The following is a 25,345-nucleotide window of genomic DNA, read 5'->3' as shown; positions in this document are numbered from 1 at the left end:
ATATATGTCACATCATTTAATTCATATGTGGAAGAGAGAGAACTAAGTGGGCGCTTATTTTACCGCTCGGGTCCAGTGCAGTTTTTCACGTGCTACTTGATAGCAGATTGCTTTTGGTGATAATATAACACATTTTGTGGGGCCAACCCAATATCATCCAATCTCGTGATGGATCATGCTAGTAAAGTAAGATTGAAAAAATAAGAGTAAATTACACCCACGGTACAAGAAATTGGTAGGTGCGTGCGATTTAGTGTAAGAACTTAAAAAATAAGTAGACTGGTACATAAACTTGATAATCATGTGCATTTTAGTCAAAAACATTTACACATATCTTTTATTAATCCTAGTATTATAAGCTTAACAGCTACTCTCTCCATTTTACGTTATAAGACGTTTTGACTTACTTCAAATTTGACTAACTTTATACATAAATATAGTAATATTTATAATACCAAATTAGTTTCATTAAATCAATAATTGAATATATTTTCATAATAATTTTGTGTTGAGTTGAAAATATTATTATCTTTTTCTACAAATTTGGTCAACTTGAATCAGTTTGACTTCAACCAAAGTCAAAACGTCTTATAACCTGAAACATAGGGAGTAGATCATTAGCTCATGGATTCAATTTTGTGTCTTTGCCATGTTCATAACCTGGTAATGGATATGTCGATTAATCGAATCGTTTAGAAATTATGTTATCTGCATACACTTACTTTTGATAATCATATATCTTTCAGTTTCAAAATGACTGATTATTTTATTATTATAACTAACAAATTAAAAAACAATGTAGATCCTTATTGAGATGACATGAGTGGCTGCTTTGTTTATATGGCATAAAAGTATTGTGTGGAATATTGATCTTTCAACCAAAATACACGCGGTAGCCAAGTTTTTTTTTTGACTGAACGCACTAGCCAAGTTGTTGCATCTATATGCTTATTTTTCACGTTTTTTACTAGATCGCACCCACTTATCAAGTTCATGTACTGGATGTATAAATTACTTAAAAAAAAAGAAAAACCAGCACCGAAAGTTGTGTATGATTAGAGTGCAACATATTGTTGTAGGCTGACATGGTCCGTTTTACCGTCGGCACTTAACTGATCTTGCTCTTAGGTTGCGGCGAGATCAAAAGTTATACTTCCATTTTGTAAAGAAAAAGAGGATAATTGCCAAAAAAAAAGAAAAGGAAGATAATATCGGATGGTCACCTGGGCCGACGTATGTTCATCGGAGAGTCCGTCAGCCTTGTCAAAGGCCCGGCCCCACGCAGTTCCGAACTTCACTGATGGGTTGAACTTGAACCCTCAAGCCCACTAGTTTCGGCCGTGACTTTTCCTCTCAAAAAAGAGAAATTAAAAAAAAAAAAGTTGTGCCGTGACTGCAGTCCACCGTGGCCTCCGCCACCGGCGTCCCCGCGCCTCGCGGGCGGCCGGCCGCAGCGCAGGGCGGTTCGGCCGCGCGCCGCGGGCAGCCACCCGCCGCAGCGCGACCGCTCGCGGACGGATCCCCTCCCCTCCCCTAATCTCGCCATGCCTTTCCCCACCACCACCGCCCCCCCGGGGCCTTCCCGGCCCCGCCCTCACCCTAGCCAGCGCCACGCCGCCAGTAGCGGTAGCATTAGCCGTAGAGGAAGGCTAGGACGCATAGGAAGAACAGGAGGAGGAGGAGGAGGAGGAGAGGTGGGGGGTAGGAGGACGGAGGAGGAGGAGGCAGGCTGCCCGCGATGCTGCGGCGCGCGGCGAGCAACGCCTACTCGTGGTGGTGGGCGAGCCACATCCGCACCACCCAGTCCAAATGGCTCGACAACAACGTCCAAGGTATCGCCATTGCTCTCCGAAGTCCGAACAACGCACGAGCACAGCAGAATTCGTAGCTACATTTTTCTATTGCCGTTCCAATCTATTGTGGATACGACGGATGAGGTGATAGCGGTGTCCTGTTGGTATTTACTACTACTTAGCATAATCTTCTTTAACATGAAATGATTCTGAAGGAATTATTGTAGATTTCTAGTAAGAGCGTTTGTTTTTGGGTTCTCATCAATGTTTCAAGAGGTTTGTATGGTTATCTCTGCAGAGATGGAGATAAGGGTGAAGGCCATGATCAAACTCATAGATATAGAGGCTGATACATTTGCAAGGAAGGCAGACCTATACTTCAAGAGCAGGCCCGATCTTATAAACCATGTAGAGGAGACATATAGATCTTACCAGGCGCTTGCTGATAGATATGACCGGGTATCAGGGGAGCTTCACAAGTCCAACCACACCATAGCAACTGCATTTCCGGAGCAAGTCCAGCTCTCTCTGCAAGATGACAATGGTGATGGTTTCCCAAAAGGTATCACAGGGATTAATATCAACAGAGGAACCAGCGCAGCTCCAAAGAGGACGCAAACACATAAAAAGATCAGCTCTAAGATGAGTAAAGACAAGGCACAAGAAGAGATTGAGAGGCTACAGAAGAAAATCCTTGTCTTGCAGACTGAAAAGGAATTCTTCAAGAGCTCATATGAATCTTCGCTGAACAAGTATTTGAGCATTGAAAGACAGGCGGCAGAGATGCAAGAGGAGGTATGGAGCTTGCAGGAGACTTTTAGCACCAGCGCGGTTATTGAAGACAATGAAGCTCGAGCTTTAATGGCTGCACAAGCCCTTATTTCTTGCGAGGATAAATTGGCTAGCTTGCATTGTGAGCAAAAGAGATCATATGAAGAGACAACCATGGAGATTCAAAGAGTCATAGATGCAAAGAAGAAGATAACGATTTTCAAGAGTGAGTGTGGGTATCCTGATGATCAGAAGGACCTACCTAATCACCAAGACATAGAGTTCAGCTCTATACCTTCATCTATAGAGGATAGTGATCTAATTATGAAAGACTGCAAGCTCGAGCTGCAGGAATTATCACAAAAGGTCAAACAAAAGTTTGAGTCGTCCTCAGAGGCGTCTGCGGTGCATCTAGCCGGACAGGTTGATGAAATTGTGGATAAGGTCATCAGCCTAGAAATTGCAGCTTCTTCACAAAATGCTCAAATCAATAGAATGAAAAATGAGGCAGACGAACTACAGAAGCGCCTGGATAGCTTAGAGGACGAGAAGGCAGCTTTGATTGAGGATTCTAGCAAGTTGTCTGAAAGATTGAAGCAAGTTGAGGAGGTTCTGCAGACAATTCAGCGGATTGGAAAGTCTGTGCACAGTGAGAATGGAAATATTCACCAGCAACTAACTGAAGTAGATGACAGTCTTAATGATTTTGTAAAGAAGTTGGATGCACATTCCACTGATGAAATAGTAAATTCATCACAAGATGATTCCGGAATTGCATGCAAATCAAAAGATGAAGGATTATTGGATGCATTAGATGACTCTAGCAAGGCACATAAGGAAGAGCCAGATGAAACTTTAGGGTGGCAACAACTAGATTTGAATGGGCTAGAGGATAAGGATAAAATTCTCTTAAAAGATTATGCATCCATCCTTCGTAACTACAAAGATACGCAGAAACAGCTTTTAGAAATTGAGAAGAGAAATCGAGAATATCATCTCGAGGCAATGTCAGATATGAATGAGTTAAAGAGTTCCAGTGCAACAAAAGATGATGAGATTCGCTCTCTCAGACGAATGTTGAGCTCTTTACAAACCAAGCTCAACAATTCTCTACCTCAGCGTTTTGTGGAGTCTGAAGAATCATCTGAAGCAAATGCCTCTCCTAGTCTTGAAAACAAAAATATTGCTGAGACAGAAGAATACATGAAGATACGTGAACATGAAGAACCACATGACCCATCATTGGAAGATAAATTCAGAGCAGAAATTAGCAGAATACTGGAGGAAAACCTGGACTTCTGGTTGAGATTCAGTACATCATATCATTATATGCAGAAGTTCCAGAAATCATTTGATAAAGCAAAAGCTGAGATGGATAAACTTACAGATGCCAAAGCGCAGGAAGGCTCAGATGCTGTGCCTTCTTGTCAGTCAGCTAGAAAACAAGAGTCAGCTGTGCTTGAAAAGAAGTTGCGTGGCTTGAGCACTGATCTGCAGGTATGGTTGGAAAAGAATGTGCTGCTACAAGGGGAACTAGAGAGTAGATTCTCATTGCTGTGCAGCATAGAAGAGGAGATATCAAAGATCACAGCATTGGGCCAAACTGATGAAGCTCATTTCACTCCTTTCCAGGCTGCAAAGTTCCAAGGAGAGGTGAGCAGTATGAAGCAAGAGAACAGCAAGGTTACCAAAGAGCTACAAGCTGGGATGGACCATGTGAGGAGCCTCCAAGTGGAGGTTGGGAGGGCTCTTTTGAAGCTGAGAGAGAATATTGAACTGTCTATAGGAAGAAGAAACCGAACACAACATAGCTTCAGATCTCTGTCAATCAAAGCTGGAGTACCTCTTCGAACTTTCCTATTTGGTAGTAAGCCAAAGAAAGCATCACTCTTTTCGTGCATGGGTCCTGTGATGCCAAAGCCAGTTGCTGACATGAGGGCAGGGCCTTTTGGATGAGACTGGTTAGATCATTAGCTATGTTTTATTTTCCTTTTTCTTAATGTTCTACACGAATGATCATACATGTTAATTTAAATCATATGTTGAGTCTTTTATAGGTTTTGAGAATGTAAAAAGGATCGTGTAATCTCTTAGCATTTTTTTGGAAAGGAAATCTTGTTGTTCCCTGACTTGATTTTGTCTTTTCATTGATGTTGACTTGTGAATTGATTTGTAATATGTATATCCTCATTCCAAGGTACTGAAAAATAATATAATAATGAAGCGTATGGTGTTACAAAATCATTTGGTGCCTAAATTTGATTTATGGGGACTTTGCGCTGAACTTCCTGGTGCTGAAGTTCCATTTGACAAACCAAGAGTTATCTTGTATCATTGATTCGCTGTTTGCCTAACCACTAGAAAAGGTAGTGGTTCTACTGTTTTCCTAGTTGAATTATTATCTAGGAAAAGATGTAGACTCCTTAGTGCATTATACTGACTTTCTGATCAACTATTTCTATCACTGAAGTCTTTTCATTTTTTCAGGTTCCATTAGTTCATTACCTACCATTTTGGATGAAATAGCCAAATTGGCACCTTCAGGCTTCAGTACTGTCATATATACAAACTATGTTGGCAGGCAAGAGTATATTCAATGTGGTGTTAGCAAAACTTCAAGTTAATCTTTCAGAACAACACTGAAAGATATTAGGATGCATCTACACAAGATATTTTGTATTTTCTGATCATGACATTTCATCGTTATGTAATTTCCTTTTCAGGCAGTGCGATCTTGGAGAAGCCTCATGTTATCAACAAGTCTTACTTTCAAATGAAAAACAAGTGACAATGACTTTCTGCATGCAGTCATGGAGGGCATCTGTAAAGTGGTATCGTTATAGATAAGCATGCGAAGACTTCATCATGTTTGGTTGATGCCCCTCTAAGTCAAACTGCATCTCTTTGGTCTTTTCTGTTGACATCAGTTAAAGAAGCTCATGTCTGCTCCTCGTTAGCGCATGCCTGAGCTAACAGAGGCTATGGATAAATTTTAAATCCTGGTGGGTGGGCATGCACTACACCACCCTAACAAGATATGGTTTATCGGTAAGTGTCAAGCTTTCTGAACAAATACGTTTGGCAGAGGCTTAAACACCATCAGGATTGTCATTATGCATTTCTTCTTCTGTTTGTAACATTGGGAGATCAATCTTTAGGCTGTCAATCTTTCTAATAGACCTGGTCAAAATTCTCCAAAAAGTTAACTCCTTTGAATTTTTCAGGAAGAGAAAAATGTCTTGTTAAATCATTAAAGAAAAACAAAAAGAAACTATTTATTCATCTAGTTCATGTCATCTGATGAAAATGGCTAACGTTTCTCCTTGATATGTTGTTAGATATTGCGAGCTAAAGAAATATGAAATGGACTGACTGGACATGCTAAGATGCCAGATTTGAATCTCATAAAGCTCATCCAAATGTTGTAGGTCTGAATCTACTTCCGATAAAACTTCGAGGTGAAATACATTGCTTTAAATCATTTTATCGTATGACTATTGAGTGGTCCTTAACTCCTTATTGAAATGCTCCATAGTTGTTTTATCGTTCTATAATTGCATAGTACTTTAAGTACACAACTGCAACAGTACTACAAAATTGTTGCTCGATGAGCTAGTTTAGAAGTTGTATATATTGTTTATTTTAAACATAGTTCTGCAAGAACAGAGGCCTGAAATGAGTGTGCAAGATGATGGGCGTCCCAGAAACTCCAAGCCTAACAGGTCAACTTCTGAAGCTGCTTTCAAGTCCTGCCTATGTCTATCCAGTTGTTCAGTTTAGGAACCTTGTAGTATAGGACAATCACTCTGCATTTTTAGGTTATAGTCAACGTTGGTTACAGAACCTTATGAATTATGACTATATTCTTAGATTTTTTACAGGAAAAATGGAAACAGAATTAAGGCATTATCTGCAACAGACTATGATTGTGTAGCTAAATGTAGTCTGCAACTATGCATGAATAAACTAAGTTGAATGTTCCAGGCCAAAATGATAGAAATTTGTAAACTTAAGGAAATATCTAAATGACTACCATGATCAACTGACATTTTTAGATTTAATTGTACAAGTTATTTGTTAAAGCATGGCTTTAAGACATAATTTTTAACATGTAGACAGTTCAAGTAGCAGTATACATTGAAAGATGGAAGCATTTGGAGTATAGCGTGAGGTTAGAAGGATCAATAATTAAGTTATATCAATAAAAGAATACTAGTCCATGCAAGTACACTAACTGACTTACATCTCCTTTTGACAACTTAAAAAGAAAGATCACCTGTTCTAGTCACACCGTGCTTGTTGCAATTCCATGCACGCGTTTGTTTCATGAGTAAACAGTCTTAGCTAACCCATCATCTTAACCACCCTGTTCAGTACTTTTCTTCTGCCTTAAGAGGCGAGTGATGGGATTTCCTCTTCTTTTTTTTCCCTAGTCCTCTCATATAATGCAAATCGTGCAACAATGAACCCTATAAGATCTTTGAAAATGGCATATATACAACTATACAAGTATCTCTGTATCAAACTGTATTGGAATATTGGAGGGAAAGCATCTAGTTTTCTTTTAAAAAAGCATCTCTAGTTTATCTAATAGCAGCACTACATACATCTCATTCTCATGGGCTACGTACATGGACGTTGGTACAGCATAAAAGATAAGGAACACTAGGTGGAGCACTGGAGCTCTAGCCGATTCGATGTTAAAGTTTGGCATGTTGAGACAGGTGATCAGAGTCTGCTTCTGGCAAGCAGCATATCTTTGTCTAACTACAGTATGAATTCTATACTTTTCATTTCCCTCTCTAGATCTCTCACTCTCAGAGAGAGAATGGTCCAGTTTCAGTTAGTGTTGATTACTATTCTGTTTTTCTCAGTAAGTGGATTTAATTGGCAATATGTGACGTGAAGTCAAAGGTCAAAACATGGGGGTTCTAAAAGATTGGTGCTGTGTTTGACAGGTGCTGTCAAAGTTTGTCAACAAGTGTATTTGGGTAAGGCCTTATTTCTGTTTCTGTTTGTCGATTTGCTTAGAAGTTTTCAATTACCTAATTTCTCTCATTTTATGGTGTGCTTGCTTAAAATTGGAAATACGCATACGGCATACCCAGTGAATCATCTTGTTTATGTTTCCTGCCGTGAAAACAAAATTGCTCTGAACGTACTTGCCGACGTTCCATACACGCAAAAATATCTTTCAGTAAGCTGTACCTCCGTACCCTATTGATCTGATTTTATACAGAAAGGTCCCTGGCATCAACTTCGTTGTGTTTGTTAATCAATGTGTAATTAGTTGGAGCATATTCCCTAGCTGTGACACCTATACTCATTCCTCTAAATTGTTAACTTCAGCATGACTTTTATGAAAGGGGGCTAATGAGAATATTTCGCGGGCTTTTGTTTTCAAGGCAAAAGCATCTAGTTTCCAATAGCACCTTTCATTCATTCATTCATAAATAAAAGGGGTAAAACAAACCTTTTTAAGGACTATTGCCTATGCCATACAATTCAGCAGTACAAATATTCCGGTAGATGCTCCAGTCTAGGCAATCTTCAAATGGCCAAACGGGTAATGATATGTGGATCTGTTGAGTGTAAAGAACTACTGTAAAGGGACAAGAGCATAAAATCTTGGCCGTTGGATTTTACATCAGCGGCTGATATCACCTAACCGTTGTAGTAGTAGTAGCAAGTAAATTTATCAACAGCATCAGGAAATCTGACTTTGTACAAGGAAGAAAAGTCAGATGCCCTGTACACGCATACTTTCAACCCTCCTACAGTCCTACCAGTTGCTCTACTTATAGATACAAAAACTGACTATAAATCAGCTATAAATACAAATCGGTAGTTGCTCTACTTAGGTATAGTAACCGACTATAAATCAGCTATAAATACATATCGAGAAGATAAATAAAAAAAGAGAAGAGTAGTGGGCTACATATTTGTAGCTAGCCGCAACACAGACTACAATATGTAACGTGTGTATGACAGATGGGACAAAATATTACTTCTATATTATATATTTATATATAATTATTATATGAATTGGTTATTAAATTAACTATAAATAATTTAAAGATAATAGTGCTATAATATTAAACTTGTTCTTACCTTGTAATATAGGAGTAGTGGAGATGTGACCACTCTCGGTCTTGCAGTGCATAATGTTTTTTGTTTTTTTTTCTTTTAGCAAGACACACCATCTAAATTCGATTTGACTTGTGAAATGAGTTCCGATACAGTATATATCGGTATAGTTCGCGTGGGACATGATAAGATTTTTTTGTACCGCATGGACGAGTGAGCGGTGACCCTACCACCTCTCACAGTGCATGGCACCATAAGCCAGCGCACATAACGCGCCATGCCCTTCCCCAGTTCCCCTTCTTATACCGTGCCCCCTCCACTTGAGCTTCCCCCCAAGCACACAATTCGCCCGAAGTCCCAAGGCTTTTTTTACGTCCAAATTAAAAAGAAGCCATGTTCCGCCATTCCTCCTCTGCCTCGTCGGCGGCCTCCTACGGCAGCGACGTCAGCTTCATGAACCACTCGCCGGCGGCCGCCTTGCCCGCCGTCCCGACGCAGATCCCTCGCGTCGCCGGCGGCTACCTCGACGGCAATGCTAGCGGCGGGTTACCTCACTTCGGAGGGGCGGTGTCGTCGTCGTCGTCGTCGCCGCCGTCCTACTCCTCGTCGCTCCCTTCGTCCTACTACAACAACATCCAGAGGAGCATCAGCTCGCACTCCCTCCCGCATCACCTCCAGCTCACCGACCACTTCGGCGGCGCATTCTTCTCGTCGTCGTCGTCCTCCTCCCACCAGCTGCCTCTGCCGCCGCCGCTCTCCTCCTCGCCGTCCTCCTCCTCTGGCGACCTCTTCGAGTTCACCTCGCCATGCCCCGTCCGCCGCGTCTTCAGCACCGGCGACCTCCAGGTAATATAAGCTGCATGCAACAGCTTGAACTGCACGGTGCACACTTCCAATCGAGCTGCGTTCATGGAAGCTCGACTGACGAATTGTGTCCTGACGAAAACAGGGGATGAACGGATCGTCGCCGCCGCGGCCGCTCCCGTCCGGCGAAAGCTGCGGGCAAGACGGCAGCGGGCCATTCTCACAGAAGGTCGGGCGGTACAGTGCCGAGGAGAGGAAGGAGAGGATCGAGAGGTATCGCGTGAAGCGGCATCAACGCAACTTCAACAAGAAGATCACTGTAACCATTCCCCTCCTCCACGCTCAAAAATTGCACTCTGATCGCCCATTATTCGTGCTGACGCTTTGGTTGTGTTTGGGGGCAGTACGCGTGCAGGAAGACGCTGGCGGATAGCCGGCCGAGGGTGAAAGGCCGGTTCGCGAGGAACGGCGAGGCCGACGCGGAGGGCGACGAGCGGGAGGCGTTCGACGCGAGCTACAGCTACGACTACTCCGCCGCGGGCTACAGCGACTACCGCAGCGGCAGCAACAGCAGCAGCGTCAACAGCTGCTACAATTACAACCGCAAGGACGGCGCCGCGACGGCAGCGTCTGTCGTCGGCGGCAGCGACAATGGCGAGTGGTGGTGGCGCGCGCCGGGCGCCACCACCGCCGAGGCGGAGCGGCAGCGGCAGGCCGGCTTCGACGTCGACGAGGAGATATGGGCCACCCTCGGCGACATGCTGTCCGTGAACCTCGCCTCGTAGTACGCTGTCGCCGCCGATCAGGGGAGCGAACGATCGAGCTGGAGATCTACCGGCGCGTAGGCCGGCGTCGTTGTTGGTGGTCGGTGGGGTCCGGTGTTCGAGCACGAGCACGCACTAGCTAGCTCAGGGTGGCGGGCGCGCGCGGGCGGGCGACCGGTGCGCAGCGTAGTGGTGCGCCAGCGCCAGTGTGCAGCGCGCGAGAGGAGGAGGTCAGGTCAGGTCAGAGTGGCGTCGTTGACCTTCCCTTGTGTGTAGTATTATTGTAACTTTCGCCAGAAACATCATGAAAGCTGGGAAACGAAAAAAAAGAAAAAAAGAGGGACAAAAAGAAACCTTCTCTCGTGACCGGACACTGAGAAAGATCGAACAACTTGTGCTGCTACTACTACTACTGCTCCGTGATTTCCCAGTTACTTCCACAAAGCCCTGAACGAGCCTGAATCCTCCTCCTCCTTGTTAGTGCTGCTCGCACCCTGCAGCGCAAGCTAGCGTCCGTGCTCGTCTCGTCTAAAAAAGGTTTATTACCAAACGATCAAGTGTGACGCGATGTGACATGCCATGCAGTTCCACTCGTATTTGATTCAGGCTTCGGTGGTGGGAGGGTGGGATTATTGGGTTGGTTCCCTTCATGTGGGAGATGGCGAGACGGCGAGGTCAAACGGGTGCGGATCGCTGTCGGCGAGGTCGCTGCCACAGGCGAGGCGTCCGTGACGCGCAACCATCTGCTGGACAGATCGATCGATTTTCCCTCGCCCATGGCGATGATGTCTGATCTCGGCTTTGTTTTGCATTGGGTGAGAGGGTTTAATGGCCGCCTTTCCCTCCCTCGTCGCGAGTTCCCATTGGCCCGGCTACCTGCACGCGTGCGGACACGTGATCCGCCCTACAGTTGGTTAGCTGTTCGGTCTCGCTCTTTCCCCCCACGAACTGCGTGGACTAGCGGTGGTGTACTGGTCGAGCAATTCCCAAGAATTCGGCCGGCGATTGCAAATTGTGTAAGAGTATTTTGTTATGAAATCTGATGAAATGGAACGAGAGTTGGAGCACGTATGCTTTTTTTAAAAAAAGAATTTTGCCGCTCAACAATGAAGGGTTCAAACACCATTACTAAATATACATGGATGTGTTTTAACTAGGAATTTAGTGAGACCAGATGATTCTTGAGAGTATGTTCAAGGGGATGTACCCTCCATGCATATAAAATGGAACGATGAATTAGTGTATGATTATCTTAAAAATAATTATCTTGATTATTTAAAGTAATTTTTATATAGAAAACTTTTGTAAACACATGGCGTTTAGTAGTTTGGAAAACTTATGTGCGTAAAAAGGGGATAATAGAGTTAGGAAAGAAAAGAAAAGGACAAACAGTAGAAGTGTGTGTATTATACATTTTTCATGTAATCGGATCAAAAAAAAATTCTCAACGTTGAGAAATAAACATCTGCATACTACTATAACATTTTTGGACCTTTTTGGCCATATATCCTACTTGTGCAGAGAACCCAACTTGTTGGATGAACCGGACAACCGGTGGAATAATGTTTCTACTTTCTCAACTCTTGTTTACTAGTACTAACTAGTTGCCACAAAATCATTATATTTATGTAAAATATTGTTTCTACTTGATTTTGTCTATTGTGGCTTAGAGGAGCTCAGTGGCTAGGTGAGGTCGTTAGGGTTGAGAAAAGAAAAACAGAAGTGGTGCTAAGTACTGCTCCATCTGTCACTAATATTAATATTTCTAGATTGTTTAGCTATTAAGGTTAAGAGAAAAATATTATGTTTCAGTTTAAATTCCTCACATTATTCCCCAAGTATCTGATTGGCTAAAAATTAAATACTTAAATTCATGTGTATTAATGTCCCAAAAAATATTTATATTACGTATAAATTTTCAATCTTGTGTATTAGAATCATTGTGCCACGAGAAATACTTATATTGCATACAAAATTTAATCCTACATATGTTTGTATCAGGGAACAGAGGGAGCGGGAATTGGGAGAACTATTACTGAGGTTATGGGCACGGTGGCATACTGGCATCACTCGTACATAGGAGGAAATAGGGATGTTGACTTCCTCCATTCTCTGATAGATATTTTTCTTGAACACTTATAATATTAACTCATAGGTATATGTAGAAGTATTAACATTTTGTTTATGAAAATAACATAGTTATTTTAAATATAGCTGTGAATATATGGTTAGAATAGGCCGTGATTAAATATGTGCACAAAAAATTGTATGCTGACCGTCTCTATTGATGTCCTTAACAACAAATAAAAAAACATTGGGAGTATGCTTTAATTAATTAAGTGGAGACATATTTCAGTCATTTGTGATGTTTGTAGAATAAGGAATTTCACCGTTCAACATGCTAGGGATCAATCGAACGGCTGCTAGAACTCGGTACTTAGTGCTAGAACAAGATGTGGAAGGTAAATTTGACTTTTCATGTTAAATTTTGTTTGGTCTATCTGATCTGAGGATGCGGCTAGCAAGGGAATATCTCCAGGCAAACAATATCCAAAGTCTCGTTCAGCCGCCGCCGCTGCTTTCCTCAGATGAACGATGTTGTCTTCCCTTGCCTTTCACACAATTCTGCCGTCGTAGCCACTACCGCTTCGCTGAGCCGCGACCTTCGACTTAGATGCATCCGTGAAGATGCAAAATAATCGCGCCTTGAGGACCGAGAGTCCGAGACCGATGCTCTACTCTCAATCGTACCTTAAAGAATCAACGGTTGGATATAATTTGGTACAGGGTGGTACCAGTAACGGGAGTACCAACTGTTGAACCATAACAATCCTCTGGTAGAATTGATCCAATGTCCTCTAATTGAACCGAAACCCCTCAAAATTTTAGCAAAAACAAAATATAGGAACACTGATATTTTTGGCATTTTTTTTTTTTACCAAAAGACGGATTGCTTCCTTAGGAACGGCATTCCCGGATTCTTATCATTTTTAGCTTTGTGGATGTCATGTCTCTATAATACAAATGAGCATATATGGGGATAAAATTGCGGCTAAAATTTCTGGACGAAGATAAACCGAGTTATCACAAACAGAATACACCGAGGGGAAAAATTCGATTCGCAGTAGCTCAGATACAATTAACTCTACTATTAGCACACCCTTTTGACCACACAAAAGAATCGCAAAATTTTATCACCAAAGAACATTTAAAGCGGCAACTAATTGCGCCTCGAAATGTAGCACGAAAATGAAATGTAGCGAAAGGACATGGCAAGAAAATCACCCAACGGGCAAGAGCGAATTCAGTTCCAATCCTCGCCTCTATCTCGAGCTCGATTTTGGGAATCATGCATCCATGAGAGTTAGAAGAAAGAAAGCAATGCAAGAACCTCCTCCAAAAAAAATCACACCTTTAGACTGATCGCAACGGGCACGATCGTCGCCGGCACCATCGCCGGGCCAGGGACCAGGACATGATACCGTAAAGATGAGTCAAACAAGAATAAGAACCCAAGTGTATATATTGCGACTCAATCAATGATTAGAAGAGCAATTGAGAAGCCTCCATGCATGTTGAGTTAATGTATTATTGCTCTTGCAGTTATTAGCAGAATCCTTCCTTAATTTCTCAGATACTGTTTAATTCCTGACTGTAAGAAACGGTAGAAAAATGCACAGAAGTCTCCTGACTGTAAGAGAAAGAGGTTTTGAGTTTTGACAGTCAGTTGTTGTTTACAATTACAATCAGAGAGGGCAAAACAAGTGCAAATCAAACACATATATCTACAGGCAGGACATAATGGCATGTGACAGCATAGACCATTAGCTAGCAAGGATCATCACTTCGATTCAAACTCTTCTATGTGAGTGTTTATACTTTTGCATGTGACTATGGGATTCATGTGATCAGTCGCTCGATTTAATTATGTCATGAAAGTGACCATTGCATCTTTGCACTGACAGGAAGGAGGTCGACATCTCCCTAATCCCTATATACTGCGGGCTACCAATAAGCTAAGTACCGTGCTTTTTTTAATAATTTAGTTACAACATCAGACATTCCCAAGCTCACATGAAGGCCATTTGCAGTTCTTGTCTTTCCGTCAAGTAAGTTTCCAAAGGCATGCAAATGGCTTCTAATGCTGCATATAGGTTAGGGATGAGGAAAGGAGATTATTATGCTGGGAGAGCCCTATAATTAAGGGCGCACTAATTCTCCCATTTCCTTAGTATATATTTTAGAGCAAGCAGAAGCTGAATCTCTCTGCCCCTATCTCTCTCTGACTCTTTGGAATTTCTAGCTTTGAGCAAGGCTATCTCTCTTTCCCTCTCTCCGTAGAGGCGGGGAGGGTGGCTGCCGAATCTTTGTCGGCCGGTAAGCAGAGTACTTTGTGCAGATAATCTATCTTAACTAGCTATGATTTCAAGTGTAATTAGTACTCTTTTTGGCACAAATTCTTGTGCTAAGTTCATGTACCAATTTTGTAATTGCTGTTGCTGAACGTGCGACTATATAGAATATAGTCAAAATGCCGCCTCCCTCTTTCAGCTAAGCTGAGTCATTTTTTTTTCTTTTGTTCAGCTAACGCCGCTCGACAGTTGATGTTGGCTAATGTGCTATTCTTCAGGTAGATTAGCTAGCTAGCTACTTAGCTTCATGATGATTACAATTTATGAAGAGAATGTGACCAGCAATGGCGTGTAACGGCAAAGCATATTTGTAGTAGCATGCAAAATAATCAAGAAACCATTTACAATTAGAAGCACCAAACCACTTTCTCAAGTGGAGGAGGAAGGAAGAACAAGGGAATCATGTGAGGTGTTGCATTCCCTCTCTATATAGTTATAGTATTGTGGAGATTGCTTACACCAGTGTAAGGCCCAAAGAATCAAATGATGGCCTTGCTTTCACGGATAAATCAATCATAAGCAAAACACATGGCATGAATTAACATCTAAAAGTGCACACTTGGATGCTATTGTTGACCCTAGTAAGAAATGTAGGGTACTAGCCCACCCTAACCACTTCACCAATAAGCAAGCTCTTACTTGAGGTTAGAACAAAAAAACAAAAAGATATGATCTTTGCGCACTCCAGCGAGGGATCTTGATTGGAAAAGTATCATTAATTTGTTTAAGGACGGATTCAAGATTAAGGACAAACAGGACAACGAATGTGACAATGAGGTCAAAAGATTTCTGCAGAAATTCCTTCAGGGGGGGGGGGGGGGGGGGGGGAAAGAACATGGTAAAAAGATGGAATCAGCAAAGGGGCATAAATATTACTATTTAGAAATGCTAAGTGACAACACAAAGTTGAATTTGTTTAGTGGTAATTGGTAATGAAAGTGTTCTAAGTAATTCCCGCAAATGGAAGTTGTAAACTAGCTAGCTAGTGATTCCTTGCCACTTGTTAGCTATTAAACGCAATTAGGCGTAGTAGCTTAAGCATTTTGGGGTCATGCATGACAGCAGCTGAAATGTGAACACACCAAGATTTTGTTGGATGGTCAAAGAACTTCAGCAGACAGAGATTTCCCAAGTGAAAGGAACATGATCATTTTGTTGTTTTCGTGTGAAAGTCTCTATCACAGTTACCACCCGCAGTAAAAAAAAAGAGAAGACATGCATGATGTAGCGTCAAAATTCATGGTATATACAAAGGTGATGTTACTGATGTAAGATCATGGTTAAGATAACGCGGTAAAACTATTGGATGGCAATGAGCAGGTAAATGTTAAAATCGTCCAAGAGAATCATTAACGTCATGAAGACGTAACAAATGCATTCCTCTCTCTATATTTTTTTTAAAAGAACTGCGCTCCTCTGAAAAATTGTTACGCCTTTGGACTACGTTTTTAAAAGATGCTAATATTAATTTTAGAATGGAAACGGTAATACAAAACTTAAGTTTAAAAAAAAACATTTTCATTCTTCGCTTCAATTGTATAATACTAGGTGTTTTTTTTTTAAAAAAAATGCATAGGTACTATACAAATATACCAAAGTTTATTTTATCTCTCTTAAAAAGGGAAATGGTAGACTTAGGGCATGTTCAGATTCATGTTATATTAAACCATACCATTGTTTATTAATTTTTTTTTGCGATGAACATTGTTTATTAAAATTAACAGATATATGACAACATTTAGTTTATTACTTAATATTTGCCATGTCTAGATAATTGACAACATCATATGTAGTATATTCTACCAAAACTTGGTAATATTACTAATTTTCTAAAATTTTGGAAATATTGAAAATATCTATAAAGTAAACAATCCCTTAGGATTTCTTACCGAACTTGTACAAACACCTAACCTCATCTAAATTCTTTCTTTTTTTTAGCATAATCTAACTTCTCATTTATGATAACACGTGAAACTTTTGAGCGGTTTTTTCCCAAGAAAATTTTTGTACGTATACCATTGCTAAAGAAAAGAACACATTGAATTGTACACTGAAATAGTGAAATTATTGCGTTTTGTTTCTAACAAAAAAAGAAATTACTCAGTTTCAGAAGGCCCATTAGATAATCACTTCCATAGCCGAGATGGAGCCAGCCCAAAACACTTTATGGCCTCCAGAAACAGATCCAAACCTACATGGGCCGAAAGGCTGAAGCCCAATACCTACCACCTAAATCCGCTCCCCATCTTCCCTGTGACCCTCTGTTGGCTGTGCTGTCCAGTCCCCCACTTCGCAGAGGGATTGCCTGCGGCGCTCACCTCTCGCCGTCTCCGCCTCTCCGGAGACGGCGGCCACCGCGCGCCCGCCTCTCGTCGGCGCCGTGCCTCCCTCACCGGCCACCACCTTTGCGGGCGCTCCCATCGTACTGCGTGGCTGCTGCCAGATCCAGGCCGTCAGGATCTACCCCCCGCCCTTCTCGTCGGAGGGTTAGGGTTTGTGCGACCCGGCGACGGCGAGCGAGGTCTCTCACCCGCGAAGGGGGGGGGGGGGGCGTACCTACAGAGCCCTCCGAGTTTCGCGAGCACAGTTCCCCGCAGGGAGAGCGCAAGCCCGAGGTGAGTCCGCTGAATCTGCCATCCATACATTCCTTCGAGAGATTTCTGTTGGATGAAATGCCTGCTCCATTTTGTCTAGTAAACGAAACACGTTGTGCATCCGTTGGATCATAATCTGCGGTGGTATACTGCGAGATTTCTGTTTGATGAAATGCCGCCTCCATTTTGTCTAGTAAACGAAGCGCGTTGTGCATCCGTTTGGATCTGTTGGGTATCTGATGAACCGGTGGCCTAGGCCCTCTGCTCAGATGGTTTTATATGTTAAATTGATAATTCTGTTGCAAACTTGTGCTGAATTGACTTAAACGATGTAGGGTGCACTATATCCTCACTGGGGCGAGAGAGAGCGGTTTTGTGCGGTATAGCAGAGACCAAAGGTCAACCCGAAGGCCTAAAAAATGGTGGTTCGGTTGGTTGTGGGATTTTTATGCCCACCCATTCATTGTACCTATGAATTAGATCTAATACTCTGTTTACATGTTTACATGGTAACATGATCTACGATTAGGATGTCAAAGTTTAGCCTGTGCCTGTGCATCACATGGCATGTACGTGGATTCGCCCCTGTAGCCTCGTACCCTTAACAAATTTTATGATTTGGCCTTGTTTAGAGCCCTAGCATAGACAACATGTTCATATATCAGAAATGATGCATTGGATTTAAAGTGCTGCCTTTCTATTATGGGATAACATGGGTTCCTCACCTTCTTTATGATGGTAGCTAATTACAACCGAAATCAGAGAAGAGAATGTCGTTTTAGGATGTTCTCAAAAGCATGTGGGAACGCTGCCTGCCTCAACTTGAAAAAAAAAAGGTTTTTACAATGCTAACACAAATGACACCTTTTTTTTTGTAACATCTGAATTAGCTTCTAGGTCCAATGTGCTGTGTCCACAACTGGCATACTTTTGCATGCAAAATGAAGAAATTGATCTTAGGCTTTTTTGTCGTTGGAAGATTTATTTCATATGTGGTAAGCCTGATTGGGGAAGGGCATAAAATCTTGGTGTTCTGCTTGATTTACTTTTTTTATCATATTTTTTTTGCATCAAACTGCTTATTTATTTTATTGTAAAATGCAGAAAGAAGAGGCATCATCCTTGTTTGTTCAACTCTGAGTCTTTGTGAATCAGCCTAGTTCTCTCACCAAATTGTGTATGATGTTATTTTGTGATCAAAACTTTCAGATAGCTGGTTCTGGAACAGATTTGGGAAGCTGAGTTCTAATTAATTGAACTTTTATGAGCTAGTTTTAAGGAATATATTTAGGTACTACTTCTATTTGTTTTCTAATCAATGTTGTAATACAGTTTTTTTTTGGATTTGAGTTGTACTTACGTCCGGGAGAAAAACAGATACTTGCTGTTGTAGGTAGACCCTTTCTGAAACGCGTAAATTAGTTTTAGTTCAACTTGGATGTCCCATTTATTTCTGAAATTAGAGCTAATGGAACAAGCCATGTTATATTTTTAATTGGCCTTTGTTTGTTTTAAAAGTTGATCTTTAGATTAGCAGTAAACCACCAAATGGAACATGACCAGTTGATGGCCGAGTTCAGTCTCTAGTGCAGTGCTGAGATTGGCAGCAGATAACTGGCAAGGGTTAGATGCAGTGCCAATTTTACTGGCTCAGACGTATCAGAATTTCAGAGCACCGCACTTGTTGGAAAATTTCTTTTTTTCTGAACAGGCATGCTTACTCCAGCAATACCTGCCACTGCTATACTGAGACCTGCCATGTATCATGGAACCATCACGTCACATGTGTGAACTACCGGTGCTTCTAGCTTCCTAGATGCTCACCAATGCTTTTTATGTTTCTTCATATGTTACATTAGCTTTGAAGTGCTTGGTTCATGATTACTTGTTCTGTGGACTAAGCTTGCTTATGATTTCTTAGTTTGGGAATGTTTCATTGTTTCTTATATCCTCTCTGTGCCAGGCTGTTATAGCTACATAGAAGGACAACTGATACGGTGTTAGGTCATGGAGGAGATTCATGGCATGCAAGAATCAAAGACTGCATCTGTCATCAAAGTTGCCAGAGAGCCTGCCATCATTATCAATGGTGTTCCAGACTTGCCTCCTGATGTAGCATCCGAATCACAACCTGAACCAAGTAATGCTGCAGAACCTCCTGTTGATCATCGTTTTGGTGAATTTCTAGAAGGGCGGAAAGTAAGGAAACCTTTTGGGGACAAGCATTTTGTAGGGAAAGTGGACAAGTATGATAGTGAAAGTAACTGGTACAGTGTTGTCTATCAAGATGGAGACCAGGAGGATCTCGAGTGGAAGGAAGTGGAGGAGATCATGCTGCCATTGGACATAACTATCCCGCTGAAAACACTTATTTCGGATAAATTCGCACTTCAAAATACAGCTCCTGTCTTCAAACCTAAGGTGGGTAGACCAAGAAAAGTCTATGCTATAACGGATGGCAACACAAACAATGCTATGGAAGATCAGATGATGACTGGAGCGGCAAATGAACATCAATCCAATAACTTACTAGCGTTGGTTCCAGCATCTACATCCAACGATGCATATGTTAACGCTAGTAGTCAACCTAGAAAAAGGGGCAGGCCTCGAAAGGATGCAACTATGTATCCTCGAAAGGATGCAACTATTCCTGCCAATACTCAGCCTAAAAGAAGAGGCAGGCCTCCAAAAAACAGGAACTTGTCTGGAAATGCTCAGAGTGCTGAATGCACACCACAAAATAGTGTTCTTATACGCAATGCACAGACAGTCAGGGCAGAAAAACTGGCGAAGGCAGAAAGACTGAAGAGAGAAAATATGCATGCTCAAGGCGCACCACCTGGAACTCAATTTTTCTAACATGCATTCCCACTGTTCCAATACATATATCTGTAAACATTCCAGAATCTATGCACGATGGTGACACTAGCTTTCAACATATATTTTGTACAATCCATCGTAGAGCAAAACTTGTAAGACTATATTTGCTATCCCAATGCTATCGTATTTCTTTCCTATACAAGTATATGCAGTCTGTTTAGACGTCCTTTGGTACGGTCTTAAAAGTTTTCCTTGTGGAAGTGGAATCTAGTTGTGGTTGTCTGGCTGAATTCTTTTGAAAGATCCTTGAGTTGTTTCGTGAGTGTAGGGGATCCACAATAGAAAACACCTGCATATTTATGGATTTGTTAACAACCGTTACTGCAAAGCTCAAAATTGTTGCATCGACGATGTTCGCTGAAAAAAGAGGCTCACCTATGCGTGAGTTTTTGTGGGCATTCGCCAAGTCAGAGAACACCTTTCTCCAGTTAGGCCTCGCAAAATGTGTGCGAATCTGCAACAGATCAATCAGAAATAAGAGGAATACACTGGAAATAAATAAGTATTTCAGATAGAAGAGGGGGAAGATGTCGAATACCCTGCTGCCGGAGACGATATCCACACCATTTTTGGCATGTTGAAGTGACTGAACCATGGCAATCAAAGCTGACCTTGCGTCGCCTTCTTCATACACGCTGGTCAGGTAATTGTGCATCTCTATAATATTCTGCAATTCCCACATATATTAGTTTATGTTCTATCTATGACTGAAGGAACTATGGAAATTTGAAAATACAGCGAAGAATTGAGAGTGAGACAGTACATTGTGATCACTTTCAGCGACATCGTTCATGACTCCTTTAAACCACTCGAAGGACCCTTGCTCTCTGGTCACCCAGTAGAAGTAAGCTCTTCCTGGCCCATTGTTCTTGAAGCTGCCTATCTCAGAACCATGTATGCTTTCCACCTCCTGTTGCCATCAACTCATTTTAGTTATCTATTTCCTCCAGTTATACAACATTGTAGGAAATAAGGAAACACTATTTATCAGGGAAGAATTTTACTTCGTTGGATTTAATGTTGTTCAACAGATCCTTCAGAATGCTGATGAAAGGAGTAGCACCAATTCCAAGACCAATAAGCAAAAGAATGTCATACTTCTTGTAGTTTTGCGCCGGTGCACCATAGGGCCCATCAATAAGGACCTTAGGAAACCTGAAGCAACATTGTGAAGATAACCAGGGTTAGAAAATGATTGTAGACCAAATGCATTTGGTAGGTGAAATAGAAGAGCTTCTCTAGTCACCTAGTATCCTCTGTCTGAGCGTCCGCCACAACTGTAGTTTCAAGTCTTGAAAGGGTAGCCTTCTTAGAAGTAACCTGTGCCTCGCAAGCCTACATGAATACTAAGATTTAGTTCTCCATCTTTTGGCAATCTGCATTATTCTCCTAGAATTGTTTAACGAGGGAAACTAATTGTTCTTGCAACTCTTTGCAGCTGTGCTGCCTCAACTGACCTTCCCAAACAGGTTTCTGAGTTCAGTCGTCCAGTCACCTAGTGTACGGATATGCACACTCAGGTAGTCATCTCCAGGTGCAGAAGTGATGGAGAAGGGATGCCTGCAAAGGCAGGAAAAACAGTTAGAAATAGTCTCAGATAAACCACATTTTGGACATGCATTCATGCGACAAGGGTGAATTGGTTACCATTCGAAAGGAGAGACATCAGGGCACTTCACAAACAGGTACATCCCGCTCTTGTACTTGAAACCCGGCGGCTTCTTCATGTGAAGAGAGAGCACATTTCCTGGGTAAATCGCTGCCTGCATGTGCCACACCCACATCACCAATTTTATGAGTAACAGGCAAACAGCTAAGAAAGAATGGATCCCAGTTACATGAGTCAGCTGCTTACCTTGACGATGCTCACGCGGTAGTTGTTCTCTCGAACTTTTCTGATCGTTCTCTCGCATGCATAGAAGAGCACTGGGACTATCAGGTACATCCATGTCTGCAGGAACAAGATTGACATTTTGAGATGATGTCAATTAATTTCATTGCAGTCACAGGAAGATCGAGCGCCTGATGAGAATTTTACCGTTTTCTTGTACCACTCCCTGGTGAGGAATATGAAGTAGGAGTGCACGACGAGGAGGACGTAGGCGAGCACCAGGAGGTGGTGCGCGTACCAGAAGGCGTTGAAGCCGGCGAGGTGGTGCAGCGGCGACGGCAGCTTGACGACGCTCCGGCGGAAGGAGTGCGTGGCCAGCGTGAAGGAGAAGGACATGATGATGATCATGAGGATGCCGGTGACGCCGGGGGCGCTCTCCAGCAGGTCGGCGTACGTCGGCTGCCTGTACCCGAAGTTCGGCCCCAGCGTCGCCATGAACTTGTCGCTGGGGCAGTTGATCAGCCTCGGGAAGTCGCAGGTGACGTGCGCCAGCGTGTGGACGGCGGTGGCGGCGGCGATGGTCGCCGCGATCACCTTGTGGAAGTTGATGTTGTCGTCGAAGGGGATGACGTGGCTGAGCGCCGTGGACCTGAGCGTGGTGAGCGTGTTCCGGCACACGGGGAGGAGGATGAGCGCCATGTTGAGCTTGAGCACCTCGGCGGCGCCCTTGGCCACGCACACGCAGTGGCCCATCACCTGGAACGCGGCGCGCCGCTCGTACTGCTCGAACTTGTAGGCGAAGAGGCCGACGTTGACGGCGAGCCACAGCGCGACGAGCCAGATCCGCTTCCAGTTCTCGTGCACGAAGTCCACCGTCCTGGACACGTGCCGCTTCAGCGGGCTCCGGTACCGCGACGGGATCATCGTCCTCGCGAGGCTCGACGTCGTTCGCTTCATCTTCTCCGGCGCCGCCTGCGCGCTCACCATGCCGCGCAGCAGCGTCTCCAGCTGCCAGATCTCGATGTACCCGCGGTCGTCCGGGTCCAGCTCCTCCATGATCAGCGACGCGTACGTCGCCGCGTGTCCCTTCAGCTTCGCCAGCTTGTTCGCCGACGCACTCAGTATAATAACCTGCAAATCCATTCCAGCCAAACAAGAAAACGATATTTAATCCTCTATCTCCATGTTCCAGAATGGCAGATGAGATCCAATCCAGAAGAATTCTTTCGTCCTCACCTCCTTGACCTCATCTTCCGTGAGCATCCCATCGCCATTCTTGTCGCACCTGGATGCATCAGAGAGAGGGGGAAGGAAAAAAAAAATCCATTTCGTCAGTTGGCGATCGATTTATCGTGTTCATCTTGGAAATTATAACTGGGACGGTGAACCATTACATGTCAAAGAAAATGCGAAGCCGCGAGTCGAAGTTCTGGTCGGTCATCTCCTCCCAGAACTCCTTGAGCTGCTCCTTGGTGATGCCGTCCTCCGGCTCCAGGTTCCTCCGCCGCGCCAGCGCCACGAACAGCTCGCCGGCGAACTCCTTGGAGTCCCCCATGCCTTTTGATGCCAAGCAGATCCACCATGGATTAATTTTTCTTAGTTCAATTAAAAGATCATGAATCATGGGCATTGTTAGACATCCAAACTATCTAAAAAGAGAAATGATTCGCTTAGCGCTACACGATTATTATTCCATCGATCGCCTAACTGCCTCCAGCATGAACCGGTCGCTATAACTCCATTTTCTCCGTAAGCATGTGCAATAACAAAAGAGAAGTACAGAGTACTCGTTTCTTTTGCTGTACCGATTTACTGCTTAATAATGGACCATTTCGCAAAGCAAAAGCATTAATTCGAGGGGATTAGTTGAGAAGCAAAGAGCCGATCTCAGTTAGGCAGAGCTGTCCCTGCCAACTCTTTGGACAAAGATGAACAGTTCACGGCATCATCACACAACTGTTGCGGAGCATAAAAATGATTGACAGAAAACAAGAAAGATGGCGCCAACACAATATTCCTTCAATCAGAGATATTTCTGCTGTGTTCTTGTTAGCAACAACTAATCGCCCTTTTGGAACTGAATTTACGGCTATCTGTTTCTGGATCGCACCATCGATGGAAGCTGCGGGCCGGGGACTCACCGATGCACTTGCCGAAGCTCTCCTTGGGGAGGCGGCCGTTGCGGTTCATCTCGTCGAAGCGGCGCTCGACGGACTTCCACCCCTCCTTCCCGCCGGACGTCTTGTCGAGGAAGCGGAGCCCCCGGAGCCCCACCTGCGCGCTGGACTGCATCCGCGTCATCCTCCCGCCACCGGGCCGCATCCCCCCCACCCCCTCCGGCACCTTCATCGACACCCTCGACGCGAACTGCCTCACCCCGGACGCCAGCCGCGACGGCTGCTTCATCAGCCCCCGCGCGAACCCGCCCGCCGCCGCACCCGCCCCCGCCCCCGGCGGCCTCGGCAACCCCGACGGGTGCTGCGCATGCGGCGACTGGTGGTCGTACGGCGACGCCATCCCGGAACACGCAATGCCGGCTCACCGGAGTACGGACGGTGGCCGGTGGGACCCGCTCGCCGAGGGAGGTGGTGGTAGGCTACTACTACTAGACGACTACTACTACCACTTCTCGGGAGATGAGAAGGGGAGAGGGAGACAGATATGGCGGGTAACATGCGCGGATGTCGTCTCCAGTTATAGCCGTTGCGACGACGTCGTGTGCACCGCCTGCTGCTGCGCGCGGGGGGAGATCTCCGCCGTCGGATACGAGATCCACGGTTCACGTAGCATCGCGAGCCTTTGCCTTTCTTCTCGAGCAGGCAAGGTAAGGGGGGACACGTGGGCGGGTGGTGGGACGTCGGATGGGGAACGGACGGCTCAGGGAGGCGGGCGTTAGGTGGGGCAACTTGGCTGGCCTCTTTCTGAGCCTGACCGAGTGGGCCCGCGCCGGAAAGGGGTCTGTTGGTGCGTGTCGTGTGGTGGCCTTTGCCGCAGGTAGCTGGCAGGCACCGGAAGAAATCGGAGGGTGGAAAAATAAACCAAAAGCGACCGGATCGCTAGCCTAATTAACGATTAGATACACTTAACACAGTGGTAAATAATGTGTGATTTTAAGTCTAAAGTTTCATGTTCAATCATCAACAAGCTCATAATATCCCCGCAAAAAAAAACAAGCTCATAATATATACCAATTTAGTAAAACAACTTCATAATGTCTTCTTAAAAAAATATATTTGGAGGGATGACTTTCCCTGTAAATCTCGTTTTTAGTTAACAAACATTTCTTCATTTTTTTTAATCACTTGGTACAATACTGACCATCTTGCTCATCACTTGCTGTTCCCTCTGAAAAGGATGTTCACTTTTACTAATAGCTTGGCTAAATGTCATTACCGCGATGGCTATATAC

The 25,345-nt window shown here is 43.7% G+C and overlaps 4 protein-coding genes across 7 annotated transcripts; 3 read left to right on the top strand and 1 right to left on the bottom strand.

Annotated features, from left to right (window-relative positions):
* The first annotated feature begins 1,386 nt into the window (after positions 1-1,386).
* LOC127780938 (protein NETWORKED 2A-like) lies at positions 1,387-5,128 on the top strand. 2 transcript variants are annotated; one of them, XR_008018847.1, is made up of 4 exons: positions 1,387-1,832; positions 2,092-4,525; positions 4,762-4,930; positions 5,052-5,128. XR_008018847.1 is itself a non-coding variant. In XM_052307935.1 (2 exons), the coding sequence occupies exons 1-2, from the start codon at positions 1,739-1,741 to the stop codon at positions 4,518-4,520; spliced, it is 2,523 nt and encodes an 840-aa protein (XP_052163895.1). In that variant the 5' UTR covers positions 1,388-1,738; the 3' UTR covers positions 4,521-4,693. The 2 variants fall into 2 exon arrangements, 1 of the variants encoding a protein (XP_052163895.1); XM_052307935.1 differs by lacking the exons at positions 4,762-4,930; positions 5,052-5,128 and having other exon boundaries at positions 1,388-1,832; positions 2,092-4,693.
* A 162-nt stretch (positions 5,129-5,290) lies between these two features.
* On the top strand, positions 5,291-10,663 carry LOC127780951 (zinc finger protein CONSTANS-LIKE 9-like). Of its 2 annotated transcripts, XM_052307948.1 has the most exons (7): positions 5,291-5,612; positions 5,903-6,286; positions 7,212-7,336; positions 7,439-7,555; positions 8,755-9,497; positions 9,601-9,774; positions 9,860-10,663. In XM_052307948.1, exons 5-7 carry the CDS (start codon positions 9,045-9,047, stop codon positions 10,238-10,240), a joined length of 1,008 nt encoding a protein of 335 aa, XP_052163908.1. In that variant the 5' UTR covers positions 5,291-5,612; positions 5,903-6,286; positions 7,212-7,336; positions 7,439-7,555; positions 8,755-9,044; the 3' UTR covers positions 10,241-10,663. The 2 variants fall into 2 exon arrangements, with proteins under 2 accessions (XP_052163908.1, XP_052163911.1); XM_052307951.1 differs by lacking the exons at positions 5,291-5,612; positions 5,903-6,286; positions 7,212-7,336 and having other exon boundaries at positions 7,350-7,555.
* A 6,244-nt stretch (positions 10,664-16,907) lies between these two features.
* LOC127770374 (uncharacterized) lies at positions 16,908-20,247 on the top strand. Of its 2 annotated transcripts, XM_052296077.1 has the most exons (3): positions 16,908-17,246; positions 18,435-18,516; positions 19,189-20,247. In XM_052296077.1, exon 3 carries the CDS (start codon positions 19,233-19,235, stop codon positions 20,082-20,084), a length of 852 nt encoding a protein of 283 aa, XP_052152037.1. In that variant the 5' UTR covers positions 16,908-17,246; positions 18,435-18,516; positions 19,189-19,232; the 3' UTR covers positions 20,085-20,247. The 2 variants fall into 2 exon arrangements, with proteins under 2 accessions (XP_052152037.1, XP_052152028.1); XM_052296068.1 differs by lacking the exon at positions 18,435-18,516.
* LOC127770369 (putative respiratory burst oxidase homolog protein H) lies at positions 20,044-24,590 on the bottom strand. Its single transcript, XM_052296057.1, has 13 exons — positions 24,078-24,590; positions 23,331-23,493; positions 23,173-23,221; positions 22,144-23,067; positions 21,961-22,056; positions 21,753-21,868; positions 21,563-21,665; positions 21,352-21,440; positions 21,110-21,260; positions 20,869-21,015; positions 20,644-20,772; positions 20,481-20,559; positions 20,044-20,394 (listed from the first exon to the last, which is right to left on the bottom strand). Exons 1-13 carry the CDS (start codon positions 24,451-24,453, stop codon positions 20,285-20,287), a joined length of 2,532 nt encoding a protein of 843 aa, XP_052152017.1. The 5' UTR covers positions 24,454-24,590; the 3' UTR covers positions 20,044-20,284.
* Between the last annotated feature and the right edge of the window lie 755 nt (positions 24,591-25,345).

The sequence above is a fragment of the Oryza glaberrima genome, chromosome 1 (assembly GCF_000147395.1).
Source record: "Oryza glaberrima chromosome 1, OglaRS2, whole genome shotgun sequence".
Lineage (NCBI taxonomy): Eukaryota > Viridiplantae > Streptophyta > Magnoliopsida > Poales > Poaceae > Oryza > Oryza glaberrima.
This window is presented reverse-complemented; position numbering and strand designations above follow the sequence as displayed.

Bases quoted from the DNA above. Each gene is read 5' to 3' on its own strand.
- LOC127780938 (XM_052307935.1), top strand. From the start codon at position 1,739: ATGCTGCGGCGCGCGGCGAGCAACGCCTACTCGTGGTGGTGGGCGAGC. The intron at 1,833-2,091 runs GTATCGCCATTG...TTATCTCTGCAG, and splicing joins GCTCGACAACAACGTCCAAG to AGATGGAGATAAGGGTGAAG.
- LOC127780951 (XM_052307948.1), top strand. From the start codon at position 9,045: ATGTTCCGCCATTCCTCCTCTGCCTCGTCGGCGGCCTCCTACGGCAGC. The intron at 9,498-9,600 runs GTAATATAAGCT...TGACGAAAACAG, and splicing joins TCAGCACCGGCGACCTCCAG to GGGATGAACGGATCGTCGCC. The intron at 9,775-9,859 runs GTAACCATTCCC...GTTTGGGGGCAG, and splicing joins ACTTCAACAAGAAGATCACT to TACGCGTGCAGGAAGACGCT.
- LOC127770374 (XM_052296068.1), top strand. From the start codon at position 19,233: ATGGAGGAGATTCATGGCATGCAAGAATCAAAGACTGCATCTGTCATC.
- LOC127770369 (XM_052296057.1), bottom strand. From the start codon at position 24,453: ATGGCGTCGCCGTACGACCACCAGTCGCCGCATGCGCAGCACCCGTCG. The intron at 23,222-23,330 runs GTAATGGTTCAC...TGATGCATCCAG, and splicing joins CTTCGCATTTTCTTTGACAT to GTGCGACAAGAATGGCGATG. The intron at 22,057-22,143 runs GTAAAATTCTCA...TTGTTCCTGCAG, and splicing joins GGGAGTGGTACAAGAAAACG to ACATGGATGTACCTGATAGT.